Genomic DNA, 19,635 nt, shown 5'->3' on the forward strand with positions numbered 1-19,635 from the left:
TCTAATTTTTATAGTTTATTATTCTTTTACAACATGCATAAGGAGAATATTTATAAAAATTGACAAATATTTTTCAGAACAGAATATATAGTTTGTTATGTGTTAAAGAATTCTCTCTTCTAAAAATAAATATCAATGAAAAAAATCATCTGATGAGGTATTGTAATGTGGATTGTATTGTGTTCAATTATTGATGTGTATTCACCAGTTAAATGCGAATGACCTGTTATACTTGTCAAATAATATATGCATAATGTAATTATGCATATGCCGCGCACGCAAAAATAGCACGATAGCCTTATACATAGATATAAATTATTTTAAATATATATCATATCGTCAGGAGCTATTATTACAGCTTGTTATTATTATAATATTATTGCTAAACGGGTTAATATCAAGCTAACACAGAATGGATTAAATTAATATCTAGACTAAAAATCAAATCAGCCTAATACTTCCCACGCGAGTAAAACCGTGACCTAAAAGATAGTTTACATTAAATACAGTTAGTTTATGTTAAATATATATATTATAAAGAGAGGGAGAAAATTTATATTAAATATATTGTACTTACTACAAGATGCATTTTGATAGAAAAGGCTCTTTACAAAGGGATACATTGATGCTAAAGTATTTCTTCTTCAATGATAGCGAACATAGAAGAATCTTTTTGGTATTTTCTGCTTTCAGAGCGCAGCGGGTGCAGTAAGCGCCCGAGCAGAAGGTACGTAGACCATGCCAGGGCCAGGGGCGGAGTGGTGACCTAGACCTCATCCCGGCTCCGACCCTCGATGCTTACGCTACGGCTGGTGTCGACTCACTTCCTGAAGCAGCCATAGGCAGTGCCCTTTGCCTTAGAGAAAGGGCTCGATGCGATGTGCCGTGATAGGGACATGAACCCAGAACTACTAGTCGAGTCGCACGATCTCCGTTCAACGGCGTTACCGTCGCCGTCGCCGTCGTTGTAAGAAAAACGAAAAAATATACATATACGGTCGTTCAAAATTTTCTCACGCAAGAAGGACTTTTCTTCTTCGACGAACCTTCTATCTCTCTCTCTCTCTCTCTTTCTCTCTCTCTCTCTGCTGCGAGAGTTTCGCATATATACATACACACATATACACCACACTCATCCCCACGAGTCGTTCCTTGCTCTTCCAACCACGAAAACGAACAAGAACGACTCCTCTTTTTTCCTTATTTTGAGATAAATTAAAATCCCGACGTAACGGGCCATTTTCAAGCGAGGAAGTGTTTACACGGTCTCGCGTTCGGTACTCGGTACTCGCGGTATTCGACATAAATCCGTGATCCCAGTCGCCGGAACTGGCCGGATCGAAGGAGCACGATCATAACCCGGAAGAGACGTTGTCAGTACATACTCACGGCGAACCTAGACGAAGGGAAGAAAGGAGGGAGGAGCAGGACGAGACAGCTGTCACGCTGAGCTCAGTGTACTTCAACCTGTGGAGGATCGCGAAAGAGTGCATTGTAAGTGTTTCTCTTTAATATCTTAACTTAGTTTACTTGTTTAAGATGTTTGATAAAAGCGATATAAATAATGAAATATATATTGTATTATTGTCTATATAGTTAATTAATTCTTTTAATTAGTCGACTATTGACCAGTGTACAAATCAATGAAGCAAATGTGATTTTAATCAAATTAAATATACAAAACTCCTAATCTTATTTTTTATTAGTTTTATTACTAATTTATTTAATCTATTGAGACGTTACAAAATTTGATATTTATTTTAAATATGATATAAAATATGAAGTATTAAATATTAGAGTTAGTCTTTTTATCAAACTCGTGAAAGATGTTCAATGGTATATTTAAAATGATTAAAGTACGATAGCTCAGTTTTATGGAACTGTTTTACAAAAATATCTTTGTTTTATTAATTAGTAGTTTTTACAACGTCTCTACAGAAATAATAAAATATGATGTTTCGTGTCTTTATCAAAGAATTCTATATATAGTATATATGTTTTGCATTGGTTTTCTGATGGCAAACATTCAAAATGTGTGGCGCGGTTAAAAACCGACACTACAGTAATTTTCCATTTTGCGTCACAAATTCGATATGTAGGCGATTAATGGATTAAAAGCCACACATTTATGTCGCGCGCACGCAAGAGCCTCTATGCGTCTCTGCCTCTCTTCGGTTACGTAATCATGAAATTTTGGCACAATTTTGGTACATGAGTAATCCTCCGTTTCACGTGAAATTTCCTCATCTCAGTCGCGCGCGAGCATCATCAGCGATCATTAACCGTTTCGTAATCGCCCTTCGAAACTGCGCATCTTTCTCTCACGCAAAAAAGGATGACAAGGTAAATTGATCGAACGCGGTTATCGGTTATCGGTGCAACGGTCGGCGGGTTATTTTCGATAACATACTTTGTATCGCTGGAAATTACGTCGCAGAAAAATGTATCTATTTAAGAGAGCCGGCAATTGTCAAGGACTTTCGATGAATAATTTCTTTAGACTTTGCAAACTGAAATATAATACGCTCCGAAGGAATCGCGTTATAAATAAAACACTTTACAATAATAATTAAAGAAAAGTAGAACATTCTAATGAAAGGAAAAAAATTATCAATTAAAGGAGGAGAATTATCATTTCTCTTTAACACAAGTATTAAAAAGATATTATATTTAAAAAAAGAAGATGTATACTAAGAATAATTAATAGATAAGTATTTATTACGAAAATATTCGTTACGATGTAATAATTAGTTACTTATTTTTATGATAGCGAAAGTTATTGATAAAGGAATAAAGACGATAACATTTACGATTCATCGATCTATTTAAGTGGAGCTTTTCCTGTGTTATGAAATGTGCATTTCTCGTCACGCGCTTATCGATCGCGTGCTTGCGAAAATATTGAAATTACCCCCACGATTGTTCCGCCAATGTCGGTGCACTGACGTGCTGTGTTCCTCAGTACGATGGTGCACGGCAGTTATCACGCATTAGGTTGATATGAAGCATACTAATCTAAAAAAGGATCAGTAATTTTTTTCATCATTTTTACAATCCGCTTTTACTTCTGAAAAAGATTTGTATTTTAATTTATTTTAATTTATATTCATTATTCTTCGATATGCAAACAATTGGTATTAAATTTTTCGACATTACATCATTTGAAATTTTCTATATAAAATTAGACCTCTGTATCATGTAAAATATTCTTCATATGTTATGTTCGTTTTATGTATGTAAAATAGTCTTTGTATTTAGACAGAGTTTTCTACTTGATATTTCTGATCTAATTCGACCATGAATCTAAATCGCGATTGAGGACATAAGAATGAGAGTGAAAAACGAATCTTTGACCGTTGTTTTGCATGCCGTCGCATATTATGCGACTTACAAGTTTGCCCGTCGCTTTTGTTAGTGCGGCAGCGGGTCGCGGTGTAGACAAAGTGGGATGAGACGCCCTCAGCAAGAACATCTCCATCATCATCACCACCACCACCACCATCATCACCATCACCATGGATCCTCAACAAGCCCCACGTGTTCTCGTCAAACACACGATAAGGTAAGTGCTTTTCTTGGCATTTACTGCAATTTCATGTTTAATGAGAAGTCAGAACTTTCCTTCCCCAATGTTTTTTTTATAATTATTAGTCGTTTTGATAAACATCTGATGCGCCCAGAAGATATTACAAGTGCATATGTATTTCAATATATGTATATTTTGCGAAATTGTGTATTTCTTAATATGAATAATAATGACATAATTATTTTTTATTCGATAAACTTGCGTTTTTTTTCAGTCTTCGTGTTTTATCGTTTTATGTTTGTTATTTTAAAACGATTAGAAGAACTGCTGCGTAAAGTTTCTATAGTGGTTACTGCAGTCTTAATAAATAAACAATGACACATAGCAGTTTCTATATTCGAGATACGGCTATAGAAACTTTCCGGTCCTTTTACTGCATTGAACGAGAATGCGGAGTCTATATCTATTCGTTACTCCACTTTGTCGAGGTACTCCTTTTCAACAGTTAGCGACCGTTCGCCGATTATATGCTTTCTCGTTCCCTGTCACTTTACTAATCATTTATACGACCCGTATAAATGTCTTGCGAATGTCGGAAATATCAATTATCGCTCGATACTTGATGTAGAGGATGTAAAGTCCATGCAAAGTGGATGTAAAATGGCATTTGAATGAGTTAAGAAAAAATAAACATAGAGAGCAAAATGTACTCTATCAGAGAATTTTATATAGATATAGACTTTACCTAGAACGAAATTAATTGAATTGTAACGCGCAACTGCACAATATTGTATTATGTTTAATTATTAAGTATCGTATAATTGTATCTATGACATAAAATATAAATGACATTGTAATTAAATAACAATTATTTAATAAATGCGCAAGACCTAAGCGACCTATGAAACGTCGCTTGTTTCAGGACGAGTCTCGTCTCGCTCGCGTAAAGCGCGTCCTGGCGGGTTCGCTGTTGGGCCGCGGTGCTGGCTCCAGCAGGATCTTCGGCACCCGGCTGGAGCTAGTCGAGTCCTATCTCGACACAGGTGTACCGTACGTGGTGCACCGGTTATGCAGCTACATCGAGGTGCATGGCTTTCAGAGCGCGGCGGTATTTCGCCTATCAGGCGGCAGTCCTCGGCTTGCAGAGCGACTGAGGGCGGCCTTCGAGCGGCGGGGTGACGCCGATCTAGAGGCAGCCGGGTGCCCACCGACTGCCGCGACCCTTCTCCGTCAATATCTGAAGGAATTGCCGCAGCCGGTCGTACCATCCACCCTCGTCGGCAGACTGCTCAACATTCACACTCGTGAGAATCCATAATCCTACCAATTTCACAAAATAATTCAGGATCCGAGAACGAGAAACTCCATTGGCAATGAGACGTCTATTCCGGGATACCTCACGTACAAATGTGGTTTTAGTCTTAAAAATTTTAATTTCCACTTAAAAATTTAAATTACTACAGAATGTTTTAGTATTAAAGGGAAACTTTGCTATACAGCCTTACCACAATTCTGATTGAATTTCGTCACTTTTGTGTGACGCTTGATAAAATCAACAATAAAAATATCTGTTCAGTGTCTGTTCGTCATTGATACACTGAACAAAAAATCTTAATTTCAAAAAAATATTTCTTTGCTCGTAGATTAAAAAAAAATTATTTCTTTGGATCAATGAAAATTTCTTTGAAAATAAGATATTGTACAATTTTAATTTCTCGACTTAATTTGTGGACATAATCTTTTTAATACTTTTGAACAATTTATTTTAACTATTTATTCTGTACTCTTAGTTTTATTCACTTTAACTATTCTTCGAACTATTGTTTGTACAATTTTTTAATGTGCATATTATCGACATTGTGCAACGCAAAAGAATTGTATATCCAGAAAGTGGCTCTGTGTGATTTTTCAACCGTTTATGAACAGTTTTTGTTATTCACTTTGGTCTAATTGACTTATGCATGGAAGAATTTTCTCACCATTACTGCGTTTTTAGATATCTGAAGATGGCTCGATCTCGTAACGGAAATATGTAATATTGATCGCGATATTTAACGTAACTATCGATAATTTTATTAAATCTTTTATTTCTCACACAAATCCTGCGGTCTGTCTTTTTTTTATTCTTTTTGTTATCATTAAAACTATTTGTCACAGAGAGCTATGCGAACGATCACGACTCGTGGATCGCTTCGACGAAGGAGCTGCTGTCGACTCTGCCATCCTCGCATTATCATCTGCTTGGCTACCTGACGATTTACCTTAGTCGCTACGAGGCACGACACGGACGCAGCGCCGGAGTCTGCGGTGTTTTTGCACCCGTCATTCTGCCTCACGTTCCGCCTGCGACTACCCTCCTGCGGGATATCCTCGCCGAGGCACCAGTGCTCTTTCCCGACTGGTGAGTGACATATGATGATTCTCTTAGCATAATGTTTCGGAAGTCTCGCAAAATAACGTTCCTCACGCGAGGAACTTACGTATTTCACTAGCGGCGGAAACGAGCGGTATGTCTATTCTGTCTCATGCATTTGCATTTCTTATTTTAGAATCATTAAGACTATGCACAATATATTTTGTAAAACATGAAAAAGTAACTCTTAAAGAGAAAATAATTTATGGTTGATACACGTTACGCAATAACAAAAAATATCGAATATTTTGTATATAAATCGAATGTTTTAAAAATATAAACGTCGGATCGAGTTTTACACTTTTTTATGAAACATTATTTTCCTATCAAATTCTAATCTTTTGACAGACTTGCCTAGTTTTGTATTAATGTAAAAGAAAATTTTAAGGAAATATGCGTAATTTTTACATAAGAAAAGCTTATGTAAAATACAGTAAAGTTTATTTGCGTCAAATTGGTAATTTTGCGAGCGTTCTTGAAATCGTGAAAAAACCTTGTTAGCACAAAATCACGATAAAGTGCGGCTAACTACATTCGCGTACCTAACTTTATGGTCCGTTCATGCACCGTTGCACGTGCTGATCAATATCCTTCGGTCGGTTGCTCGTCTTTTTTTGTGAATAAAATAAAGGGACTTATCAGCGTGAGATCTCACATGACTTTTTATTTACGCGATAAAAAGCGGAAAGATTAAATTGTCAGATTCTTTTATAAAAAAAATGTACAAGCGTATTACGTCAGAATATAACAATAGAATCAATCATACGTTTCTCATTTAACAGATCAGAATTCATATTCCGATATTTGTTTGCTTGTAAAATAAATGTTTTTAATTCTTTTTATTACCTCGAAATTTTCAAAAATGAAAATATTTGAATATTTATTATATGAAACGTAATACAATTTTATTGAGCTTAATTACACATGTATTTATTCTGGCTCTAAGAATTTTTTTTTAATTCTTAATTTCAAGCATTTTTAACCTCAATTAAAGGAATTTTAATGAGAAACAGTGAAATAAAATTTGAAATAAATTTATTATGATAATTAGTACGAAAATTTAATTTAATTTATTACAATACATAATAGCATGGAATATTCTACGTAACTTTTTAGTATTTCATCAACGAGATTTGCCACAATTTACGATTACTCAACATTCGTCCGAACCGAATAAATTGACCAAAGTACAATGACTCTGTTTACTAATCTGAAAATCCGATCTGGTCGCCGCGTCGTGTATTAATCGTGCTGTGAATTACGCAAGAGCAACACATTTGAATGCGTCGGTCCGTCGACGTTGCTGCAAGATAAATTATAAAGCACACTCTGCGGAAAGCACGGCGCAACCGCGTCGAGCTTGTGCGCGTAACTCTCTTAACGTATATTCGTGTTTCGATTTTCTTGCCGCACTGTCTGATCGTTTCACGATATTGCTCACATTTCCAACGTTTATTCCCTTTAGCCCGCGGCTGAAGTATCTATATTATTTCGATAAACTGTTCCTCTCTTCGAAATCACAAACGAAGCAGAATTTCCGCGGACGTCTGCTTCTCGACAGCCGGTTGTCTAATTGGACTCTTCTACTTATACTCGAGAAATTCTCTCCCTCGACTAAGGGCCGATAGCTAGATATTATTTTCTAACCCGGAGCATTCCGCTTGTTCCTCCATCACGATTACATCTCGACCGCTTAGACAAGTCTCAATGAAGAGTTCAAGTGTACTTATAATTTCTTGTTTTTCGTATATCCTCAGCAGACGCAGATTACATAAGAATGAAAGAGAAAAAATAAGTGCTTGCTATTAAACTAAAGTTCATACTTTAATGTTTTTTTTTTTTTTTTAAAATATTCTTTGTTAAGGTTAACTGACTGGTGTTTATAATCGTGACGTCATACACTGCTAAATTTATTATGTCAAATTACATCCAATTTAAGTTATTTTTAATCATAGGTATCTATACTAATCTATGAGTCGCCACTATTTCTATCTAGTGGTTATGTCGTCAATTTGACTGAAATAATAAGGTTAAACAATTTAAACTCAAGAAACTGTATTCAATTTGATTTAAATTTAGTTCATTATTTACTAACAAGTGCATAATATGGACGATGTTTACTTTGAAACTTATAAACTACAGAAATAGATTGATTTACATTTTTGATATAGATGGAAATTAAAAATAACAAAATATTATTTACCTCAGGAGATTGCGCTACCATTGCTTCCTTGATATTTAACAGTGTAAGCGAGAAATGACATGTTGAAGTTTCTCTTATGACGTCACAATTCTTATATCCGCTCGCGGCGACTAATCATCAGAAGCCTTAAACGGAAACCAATTATGATTAGATTATGTTGAGATAAGATAAATAAAAGAGAAATATGCAAATATACATATTTATAATTATAAGTAACCGTTATCGCGCTGCGTCTTGTATACTAAATTTATAGATTCAATTTGATTCCTGCGCACGTATGCGAAAAAACTCTGTATTTCTCGTGTGGATATGAAGGGCTTCTCTCTCGACTTCACGTACAAACAGTACGATTTCATCGCGCGTAAAAGCTACCGAATCACGCAAAAAGCATGTTAAGTAGCATCGATAATTCGGATCACGGCGGAAAGCGGCATGAAATTGGTAATGCGGGTGGGCATCTATTTCTTGTGCATTTGGAATTATATTTATATAGAATTCCAACGCCTGTATTTTTTCTTCTATTTATTGTAACTGATTAACGATCTGTATAGAAACTAACGATTTGGTGAAATAGAAATAAAAATAAAAATGGATGTTTAAATAATATAATAAATGTAGACAATATACATACATTTTTTAATACTTATTTTAACTGTAAATATTGAAACGACTAACGATATCAAAATTTCTCATTTAGGTGAAACCCTCCACTGGTTTTACTCAAATTCGACGCACATATACTTCGATGAAAATAAAATATATATTATAGATCTATTTTGATAGCTGAAAACTAGAGCCGAACACTTTTTGCGCTTAAAAAGTATATTTTATATTTAGCAAGAGCGAAAAGGAAAGTTTTAGTGCAGTCCAGTGCAGCAACAAAAAATAAACCTAAAATTAGCTTGAATTATTTTCGCGTGTGTCTATTTTTTTTATTTCAAGCGCTGGCGAATTAATTTTTAAATAAGTGAAAGTCACAGAAATGCATTAGCAAATTGCGTCGGATTGTACAGACGTAAGTGGGAAACGCGCTTGAGAATACATTCGCGACCTTCTACGCGATTAATTTTGTCGTTACATATCTCACCGTCATTGAGACGTTTGAGACATGTTGATACAAAATTGCGATCCTTGGCCTTGTTGCGCGTCATTGACGCGGGCGTACTTGAATGCACGCTCGATATATTTCCTTTCCTCCCACATAGCAGCTTTTTTCCACGAATGTTTCAGTTTCTTACTTGCATTAACTTTAATGTAGTTGCACCCACCTTTTTAATACATGTCGCGCTGCATTTCCTCAAAAAGAATTTTTATCTCAGTAATGAATCTTCGCTATATGCAATTTAAATGTTTTAGAATTCGACATTGAAAATTAATAGAAATACAGTGTCTGTTAGCACGGCATTTTATTAATTTCAAAAAAATAATGATTGTTCCGGTAGCACTTTCCATTGTTCCATTGTTCTTGGATATCTATTAGCTGTCTATTATATGATAATATTGATTGTACTAATATTCTAAGTTAGAAATTATCGACTCTATGATTATATTAAGAAATTCATCGCTATGATTTATTATCTATAATCGCTACCTGAAAAATCTGAAAAAAATATTTTTACACAAATTTTTAGATACAGAGTACTGTGTTGAGCTTTTATAATTTGATAATAATCTGATAGTACATATTAAGTATTGAATTTTCTCTAACAACTGCATTTTTCTGCGTATTGAAAATATCGAGAACGACGTAAAATTATTTGTTGCTATTAATAAATTTTTACGCAAAAAAGTTCTTGGTATAAAGGGACAGTGCGTGATTGGTTTAATATTGATGATAGAGAGAGTATCAAAGCGTTTCGTAATATATTAGGTAATGTCAATTTTTTGACCGAACGTCTATTCTTAATTCTTATTAATATTTTATCTCGTTATTATTAGTACTTCAAAGACTTTCGTTCTGTTCGAGAGTATAAGATACAAAATTTTAGATGAAATAAAATAGAGAGAAGATAATAAATTATTATAGATAAATAATCTAAATAAATAAATTAATAGTTAAAATAATATAATCATAGAGACTATAGATAATAATATACAGTAGCTACATATGCAATATGTACGTTCTCATTGCATACGTTATGCACGTTTTCTTTCTCATCCGACTTTCATATGTAAGAGATTGTAACACCGATTTTTATTAACTAAGTAACTTGCAAGATTGATAATGGTATTCAGCTTCTTGCGCTTAAAGCGACGCATTTAGAATCCCTTGTAGTTAGATGAAACTGTAAGCGAGCGATTAATCTTAGCTCGTAAAATACTTAAACGTGTCGTGCAGTAGAAAAAAGATCGCCACTTTACTCACATGAACGACACGTAAAAAGACCGCTAAAGCATGATAATAAATATTTTTAAGAGGGGACAGTGCTCTCCCGGTAAAAAAAATCAGCATCCAAGATTGATCGCGCTTCTCGAGACCATCACGCGAGATTGGCGAACTATACCGCGCGCTTCATCAGACACAATAGACTATGATAGGCATGTGGAACAATGTTGTAACCGTTCAAGGTATCGTTCTACGATCAATGGGTCGTTAGTCTTACTAATGACTCAAGGAATTATTCAAATGACTGTAATCGTATCGTCGATGAATATTAAACTTTGGTATAGTATTTATTAATCTCATCTTATGATTTAAAATGTTTAATTACTTTGTGTGTTCTTTTGTACTGGCACATGCTAGCGTATTAAGAAAACGATAAATTAATGGGTCAATTCTAAACAGAATTGCAAGGCTCGTAACTTGTTCTCGTAAAGCCGCGTATACATGCAGCGAACGAACACCGAATGCAAATGTTCAGACATTTGTGTTTGTTGAGCAGTTTATTCTTTTTCTTGATTGTATCGAATACTAGTATTCGATTAGATTCCATGTTCGTTGCATATAGCAATTAAACTTGTGCGACTTTTATGTAACAAATAACAACATAAACTTTTGCGTTTGCTGTTCGTTCGCTAAGTGTATACACGGTTTAAGATTTGTAAGAACTTATAACTAGAATTGTAATTTGATGCGTATCGTAAGACGTACGATCATTTATAAATATCTGCGATTTCTCATAAATCTTATAAGTTTTTTACAATAAGTCACCACTCATATCATACTAGTGATAAGTCAGAATTACAAGTAATAAATCTTAGGAAACTTACATCCAGAATACCTAAATCTTATTAAATCGTTTCATTACAATATTTTAGCCAATCAGAAAGGTGGCACTTCTCAGGACTAATAACAATAGATTATATAATTGATCGGTCATAACGTAATCAAAGTTTTAAATTGTAAGAAATGAAACTTGGCTATCTCCATACAGTCACTTATTACTGACTTGTTATTGCTTTATGACATATTGCAACTTAGTCCTGACTTTTGATCTATTATTACCGTCTTATTGTAGAAAGCTCATTACGGCTAGCAAGACGCTGTCTGTAAAGATGTTGCATAAAGTTATAAGCATTCCAGTTATTTCTTACAAGTCAGTTCTCTTACAAGTCTTACGAGAATAAGTTACGAGTCTTATGATTCTGCTTAGATTTGAACTTATAAAACTATAAAGAACAGACTTCGGAGGGAAAGCAATTTATAAATCTGCTTATTATATCGTAGAAGCGTGGATAAACGACAAACTATCATCGTTGAATTTTATTATATAGATTAAATCTTCTAATACACGACAGACGGAAATTAACGTCACGTATTTAATCATTTCGTTGTGCGATAAAGGAATTAAAAAAGACACATAAGTGACAAACGGATTATTCACGCATGAAAGATTTGTTACATGTAGTCGCATGAATTATGCTACAGATAAATCCATAAGTTGATTGAATCGAGTAAATTGATTAAACAAGATTGCAAGAGAGAGAGAGAGAACTTTTATGTCACTTATATTAACGACGATAAAATGAGGAGTGATATATTAATTATAGATAAGTTGAATAAAAATTCGATCTAAGTAGCCATTAGTTGTGACACACACTGCATCTCGCAATGGAGATAGCGATGATAAAGTGAACCTGCTAGCGAGCAGGTAAGTTGCCGGAGAGAGAAAGAGAGATATCTATGAGATATTGCGCGTTCTCGATCGATGGAGACCTCGTTTTGGGGTATTGGCTTAAGGTAATCGGTGTTATGCACAGTCATGCGTTTCCATAGATCTTGCATCATCGCCGCCGACACCGTCGACGCCGGGGACGAGCAGCGTCCATGAATAGTGCATCATGTGCATGAATATTTCACGCTCCCCGCGCCATGTGCACTTGGTCTCTGTCCAAAAATCTCTTCTACTTTTTCAGAGATGGTTGGCGCGGTATATAAAGTTCCAATTAACTAACCATGGGACTTGCGAGTGCATATAAAAAGATTACAGAACGTCGTTATGTTATCACGACTTTAACTGTATCGTGCTCCAAGAAATTCGCTTTTTTATTCAAAGCGTTGAAGAGGATTGAAAGATTTAGGAGCGTATAAAGTTTACATAAAGGAGTAAAGACCGTTAAAAGCACATGTAGTAATAATGAAAAAATTCTGAACAATTTTATGAAACTACTGCAAAGTTTAACGTTTTAGATGACGTTGGAAAATTTAAAAGAAAATATTTGTGTCTCAACATTTTAAAAAATATAAGATTTATATGCGTAAAAATATCAAGAAAGGATTTTACGAAAATAAAAATGAAAATAAAACGATCGTTATTTAAAGCTTCGCGTAAACGAAACAAAAACGCAATACAGAAACAGCCGCGGAAACCGGTTGGAACAGGTTCTTTCAATGAAAGACTCATTTGATAAAAGGTTTTTTAGCCGAATTGGAGTTTCTTTTCGCAATTTACGAATTAATGTATGCAAGTACAATTGAGCTGATATACCGTGAATATTCCATAGTACGATGGACAGTTCCGTGCTCGCTTTATCTATCCTCAATCAATTACTTTGAACAAGCTCCAAAACCATCGTCCCAATCGCATCTGATCGATACGCAGTATCGCATTGATTATACACTCGATGCAATATGAATACACTATTTGTATCACGATCGACAGTGAGATGGCGAAACCAATCGAATTTCTCGACGATAAGCGCCATTAATAAAGCTATAACAGAATAAGACGCAATTTTGATCAAAATCTATATACAAAGATTTATATCTAAAAATTTCTTTCGGTGTAAATAAATTATTACAAAATATAAAATTTTAAGACTTATTAAAATAATTAACAATTTGATTTGCATTAATCATGAATAAAAAGTTTTAAATTTGCTTAAATTGAAAGTAATTGCAGAAACTTTTAACAAAATATCTGTGAGGTTCAGAAGAAATGATAGAAGATCTCTGAGAGAAATTGCGCTTTTGAGAATTCGTAGGTTATACATAGTTCACATTGATTACTTTCGATTTGATTAATAGGCGCCAAATCTGTCAGTCTTATCTGACGTCATATCACGTTTATTAGTAGGTACGACGCAAACTGCATCATTTAACATTGCGATCGCACGTGTTCGATCGCAACGGAAGGCGTGCGATTAAATTCCGTTCACGTGTTGCCCAAATGACCTTCTGTTTTCTAGTATTCTATCTATTGTTGTCCTTGGCATCCCTTTTGAATCCAAAGATACTGTAGCAACTTCTTCAATCTTAGTTTGGCAAGTATTATAAAAGAACACTCGTATATCTCTTATACTCTCTCGAGGTCTTGGACAATTTATTTCACGGACAATATGTCATCGTAAGATTTTCTTTATTAATTTTGCGCCTTTATATAGCTTTTTCTCAACAATTATATACGTTAAAATACAAACCCTTGAACCGGTTATTATTGTTATTTTTAAAATACAAAAAAATAATTTTGTATAAAGAACGAGTATATTCGTATTTTATGCAAATGTAAAATACATAACACAAAAAATATTTCTGCAACGTAGTACATGTGTTGCATTTTTTAAAATTAATTAATTTTAAAATGCATAGATATATGCAAAGAATGTGTAACATATTGCTGTTGTATGAAATTTTTATTGGCTTGAATTTTTTCTTCTCTTGAAATTTTGCGCAATTGATTATGAAAAAAAAAAGAATAAATCTCACACACACACACACACACACAAAAGTGGATTCCGCGCGGCCGCACGTAAACGAAATCAATACTCGATTCTCTAAACCGTTGTATAATATATAATCGTCAAAGTTTATTAAAAACATGTGTATAGATTTATTACATCCATAAATTTTTTAGCATAAAGATTTGATCTCTTTGTTTCTATCCTCCCTGTTGCGTCACTTATCAGGTTATCTAAAAATTTCTCGTGGCGAAATATATAGATAATGAATTAAACTTTCTCGTTGGCGCAATGCAGTCTAGATAAGGATATAATAAAATAAACATCACAACGAGAGACAATATTTCTCGATAAGATAATGAATAACTTATGCGTAGGATGACTTCAACACCTATTTTTGAATGAGTTATGATGGGATTGTCACGGAGAGTAAAATGGGTTGCAGTAGAAACGCGCTTCAGGCGCCTTTTATGTGTTAGAAATGGTTAAATACAAAATCATTTTCAGTTTTAACGCGAGTTTATTTTGCACTTGACGCATATGACACAACCAAGCGTTATGGAAATAAAAGGCGGTGATAAAAATCCGAAATTATTAGCGTCCGCGGAACTCACAACGCGTTTTATTACATATGTACGCGCGATCGTGTGAGCAAAACATGATGCACTCGGATTTCTCTCTGAGCCAATTCGATTAGTAACAATGCCGCGACACGCGATATACCCGGATCGGATAAAGCTGCCGATTACAATCAGAAGCCACGGATCGATTAAGCGCACGATCCCAGAGATCAGAGTAACGAACTCGTCGACGACACGCGATATCATGAATTTTCCGCGCGTCATTCACGTCAATTTGTCGATTAATTTAAAGCAGATGTAACGAAGGGATTTTGTTAATCTTACCAAATCATGCATAATGAATTAAATTCATATACTTTTGCTATTATACGAAACTTAAACGTTAGACCAATAAAAATTAAAGTTGAAATTTTTGTAACGTAAAATTAAAATTATTTTGGTGACATTTATCATATACATTTTTTGGGATTTATAAAATAAATTAAAAAATATTTGTAAAAGAATTATCAAACACACACACACACACACACATACACACACACAAAATCGAAATTCTTATTTAAATAAAATCTCTTTGAATAATCTGCAATCCTTAAAAAAAAAAGTAATTTGTTGAATGTTAGAGTGCAAATATTAGTAAAAAGATATCGCGGTATCGGTTTGTAAAAGCTATACGTATTATTATCGGTGGCAATGTTGATAGCAAAGTTATTTATATAGAGTTGTAACTCCGTAAAAAAATACGTTTATCTCTCGGCTTTTAAAAATATTTTTCTTCCCCATCGCAATATTGACGTTGCTTCTGTTCGCGGAAAGTTCGTTTCACAATTATACACGCCAGGAATTATCGATGAGATTTAATTTTAATATATGCAAATTGCAAAGTTCATAATATAATAAACAGTTAATAAGCGTATCGGACAGATGATGTTAATAAGGAATAGTTGTCGAGAATTTTTGCACGCGTAGTTTTGCGAGTTTTGCACGAAACTTGCGATATTAGACCTAATTGCGTATCTGAAAATTTAACGCGATGCTTATCGATCTTACATAATAACTAAAACACGCACAAGCGCTGGTCAACAACAAAAATAAACTACGCTCGTATCGTCTTTATTCCCTCTAAATATTTTTTTATTTGAGAGTCCGTTTTTAACATTTTTATGAAGTCTAAAAATAAAAAGATATTTTGGCTACGCAAACTATTCTAAATTATTTTAAATATGTGAGATATATTAATATTTTCTTTCTTTTTTCGATAATGCAAAGATTTCAACGTACTAACTGTTAAGTTAGAAACTGTATGATACTTGATGATACTGGCATAATGTTCTAGGATTACCTTTGCGTAGATAGAAAACTGCGCAGTTTTCTTCGGTTCAATGTGAGAAGAGTTCGTCGGAATCTCTTTTTCTCGCGCACGACTTCGTGAATATGATCCTGGCAGCCGACCAGGACTTCATTTTAAGCATCGACGGTCTCCGGCCACATTCCTCGCCGTAATTCCGTAGCGGCTCCGCCACAAAGAAGCGCGTCTTCCTATTCCGCCATCATGGTCAGACATTCTCTTGAAAGAATTTTTTTGCATTTTATCCCGCCTTCTTCGCTCAATCAATAATTTCTCTAGCATAGAAAATCGATGAGTGATAGAGATGAGTTTAAATTGTTCAATTATAGCTATTGCGTAACTGTAGAATTAGCTTTGATTGAACAACCGAACGATTTGATAAGTCGAGACAATTTGATAAAAAATGGAAGATATCTGTTATTATTCAGGAAAAAACCCAAAAATTTACCTATAAAAATGTACAAAGAAAATTAATTAACTGAGGATTTTAATTAATTTACTGATTTTAGAACAGCTGTCAATTAAGATGTTTAATCAAGATTTGAATGCCAATATGAATTTAGTATTGATAAAAATTTCGTTAATAATACAACTATTATATTGAAAAATTCTCTAATTTGTAATTATTAATTTAATAATGAGATATAATTAGAAATATGGCGTAAATAAAAATTTACGCTTTTGTATTTTTGATATAATTTTAACTCATAGAGTTTAATATTTAAATATAAAGTTGCAAATAAAGTAAAATTTACCTTAACGTTTCGAATGTTAATCTTTAAATAGATACTTTGTTGTGTTTGGGAATATTTAATGAGCTATTCTTTTAAATTGTTATTTACGTAGTACTGATATAAAAAGCCAATGTCGATCGCATAATGGCAAACACCTTATGTTTCTGACGTAGGAACGACTTTATTGCACTCATGATAGCCGTCATGAATTAAATGATCGTATAAACTTCGAAGAAATAGCTCCTGATCCGGAAATAGAACATAGTTTGAAGGGTCAAGATGCTGATTCTGTGTTGACATGAATCGATAAGATGCTGACTGATACGAGAGAAAATAAAGCAGAAGACACACAAACATCGGAAAGTTTACTGGGAACCTTCATCTAAAACTGCTCCTTTCCGGTTTCGACGAGCTGAAAACAAGTATGTCACCTTGTTAGCAACGTGACATTTTATGACGCGCCTCTTCGTCTTTTTGCATCAGAACTCGAAATATCCGATTCTCACCGAATATAGTGCAAATAATGTACGCGCGCAAAATGTTGACAGTAAAATTTTCACATCCCTCGCAATCTTCTCATTTAGAGGCTCTTCAGATGAAATTATTTTCGCAAAAGTCAGAACAGACACGAGAGATTACCAAACATTCAAATTTTTATTTATGCTACTTTTTATGTTCCTTTTTATGTATATTTATTTTATCGTATAAATCATTTTTCATGTTTTATATGAGTCAACAGCATTCGGACTCTTCTTTTCGCTAACTTTTTTTTCTTTCTTATATTTTCATATCTCTTGAAAACGCGTGTCCTCGAAACTCGCAAGATCCAGTATAAAAATACCACGTTTGATGCTGTAAGTTAAAAAAACATAAGGATTCTGTTAACTTAAAAAGAAATTAAACGTATAAGATTGAAAGTCTGAGAGAATCAAAGAAGTTTCGAGTAGTTTTTATCAGATTGTCTTGATTCGCTATTCATCGATGGACGCGAGATAAGTTACTCTGGAGAAAAGGAAAGAGAGGGAAATATAATAAAGAAGAGCGCGTGTAAATCGCACACAGTCGATTTACCGATTTGCGAGGAAATTATCCAGAAGAGTAATCTGCGTTGCTGATAAGGCAATATATTTTCGGGAACCCGATAAATGTTTTCACGACCACTAATCGCAAGGTTATCGCGCGGGGTATATTACTGCCGCGGCATTAATTACATCACTCAGTACGAGACACGTCTCGTAACTAATCGAACGTACTGATAGCGGCTTTTTATGTCTCGAGATCATGGCTTAATCAGTCGTCCGTCAACTGATGTCGATATTTCCGAGAAAATACATTGTACTGTGAAAATAGATTGTGAGTCTAATTATAGTGACACTTGAACGACCATCGTTGTTACTCCGCGGACTTTTATGAAGTTTATAACAGCCAGCTTCCTATATCGACGATAATATCGATAATAAATGTCTTGAATAACATCTGCGAGTGATAGACGATAATTGACGAGGTGAGTTAATTGATGACTTGATGGAAATTTTTCCTGTCAAATTTACTTCTTTATAATCATGCGATCTGAGAACAGGATTAAAACTTACAAATTCTTACCTGAAGTATAATAATCTTACAAAATAATTGGTATGCTTATAATTATATAACGGTTAACTCTTAACCGAGGTTTAACTTATTTATTATCTCTTTTCAATTCTAGAATTGGAAAAAGATGAGAAATAAGTTGAACCTCGGTTAAGAGTTAACCGTGAGTTGTGAAACTGGGCCTTAATGATTTAACAAAGAAATTATCTGTAAGAAATTATCACTATGCTAATTCAGCTAATTCTTTGCTACAATGAAAATTGCTAATGTAACAAGTTATCTTCATTACAGTAGCAAAAGTGCGCGCTATCTTAGCATGTTTTGTTAAAAATTTTAATCTATATATTGGATTGATTTTATAGAAAGTTATCCTTGCTGTTTTAACAAATTTGCTGTACTTTACATCAAATATGATTACTTATAATCTCAATTTCATTCAGCTGTTTAATTTTGCCATTTTAACATAGAAACTAGTTGTCCGTATATTATAATTGTAGATTTGCTGACTCAATAAAGGTTTTAGTTGTTTCAACAATTTTTTTCCATGTACATATATTATTACATACCTTGATATTTGCTATAATTACAACTTACAAGAAATTTCCGTAGTATGGGAGAAAGATTCCAAATTATGTCCTATATTTTTAAACTGGTAGAGTTTTTTCTTTGGCAGAATTTTTTTATCCGACACATTTCTGAAACAATTCTTTTGTATTCTTTATGAACTGTATATATCTTCCCCTCCTCACTTATCAAGTTCAAAACCAGTTCATAATTACAATTTGATACATGGAGAGAATTTTCTTTCAAAATTTACCCTTAAAATATGGTAGTTATGGTACAATACAATATTTTAAAGATTTTTACCATGCACTTCAGTAAAATTAATCAAACTTATTTTATACTTTATTGTAATTTTATTAATGAATGAGAAAGATTTACATTAAAATTCTTCGAAATACAATATTGTCCCATGCCTATCATATTTTCAGGATAAACTCTAAGAAAAAATTCTCTCCGTGTAGGGTAAACCTTTAATTCTCTTATAAATAATTCGAAATGAACTTTTACGTTTAACCAGTTTTAAAGTAATATCATTTTTATAACGCCATATATATATATA

The 19,635-nt window shown here is 33.8% G+C and overlaps 1 protein-coding gene across 2 annotated transcripts in view; it reads left to right on the top strand.

The window, feature by feature from the left end:
- Positions 1-1,325: 1,325 nt before the first annotated feature.
- Positions 1,326-19,635, top strand: part of LOC108760299 (protein FAM13A) — a 43,700-nt gene continuing 25,390 nt past the window's right edge. The window contains exons 1-4 of one of the 2 annotated variants that reach the window (XM_018506162.1): positions 1,326-1,494; positions 3,416-3,562; positions 4,449-4,830; positions 5,684-5,927. In XM_018506162.1, the coding sequence (XP_018361664.1) occupies positions 3,449-3,562; positions 4,449-4,830; positions 5,684-5,927 (740 nt within the window). In that variant the 5' untranslated portion in view covers positions 1,326-1,494; positions 3,416-3,448. Of the gene's footprint in view, positions 1,495-1,979; positions 2,344-3,415; positions 3,563-4,448; positions 4,831-5,683; positions 5,928-19,635 lie in introns of those variants that run through there. The other variant, XM_018506161.1, reaches the window with a different exon arrangement.

Source organism: Trachymyrmex cornetzi, unplaced genomic scaffold (assembly GCF_001594075.2).
Source record: "Trachymyrmex cornetzi isolate Tcor2-1 unplaced genomic scaffold, Tcor1.1 scaffold223, whole genome shotgun sequence".
In the NCBI taxonomy this organism is placed as follows: Eukaryota; Metazoa; Arthropoda; class Insecta; order Hymenoptera; family Formicidae; genus Trachymyrmex; species Trachymyrmex cornetzi.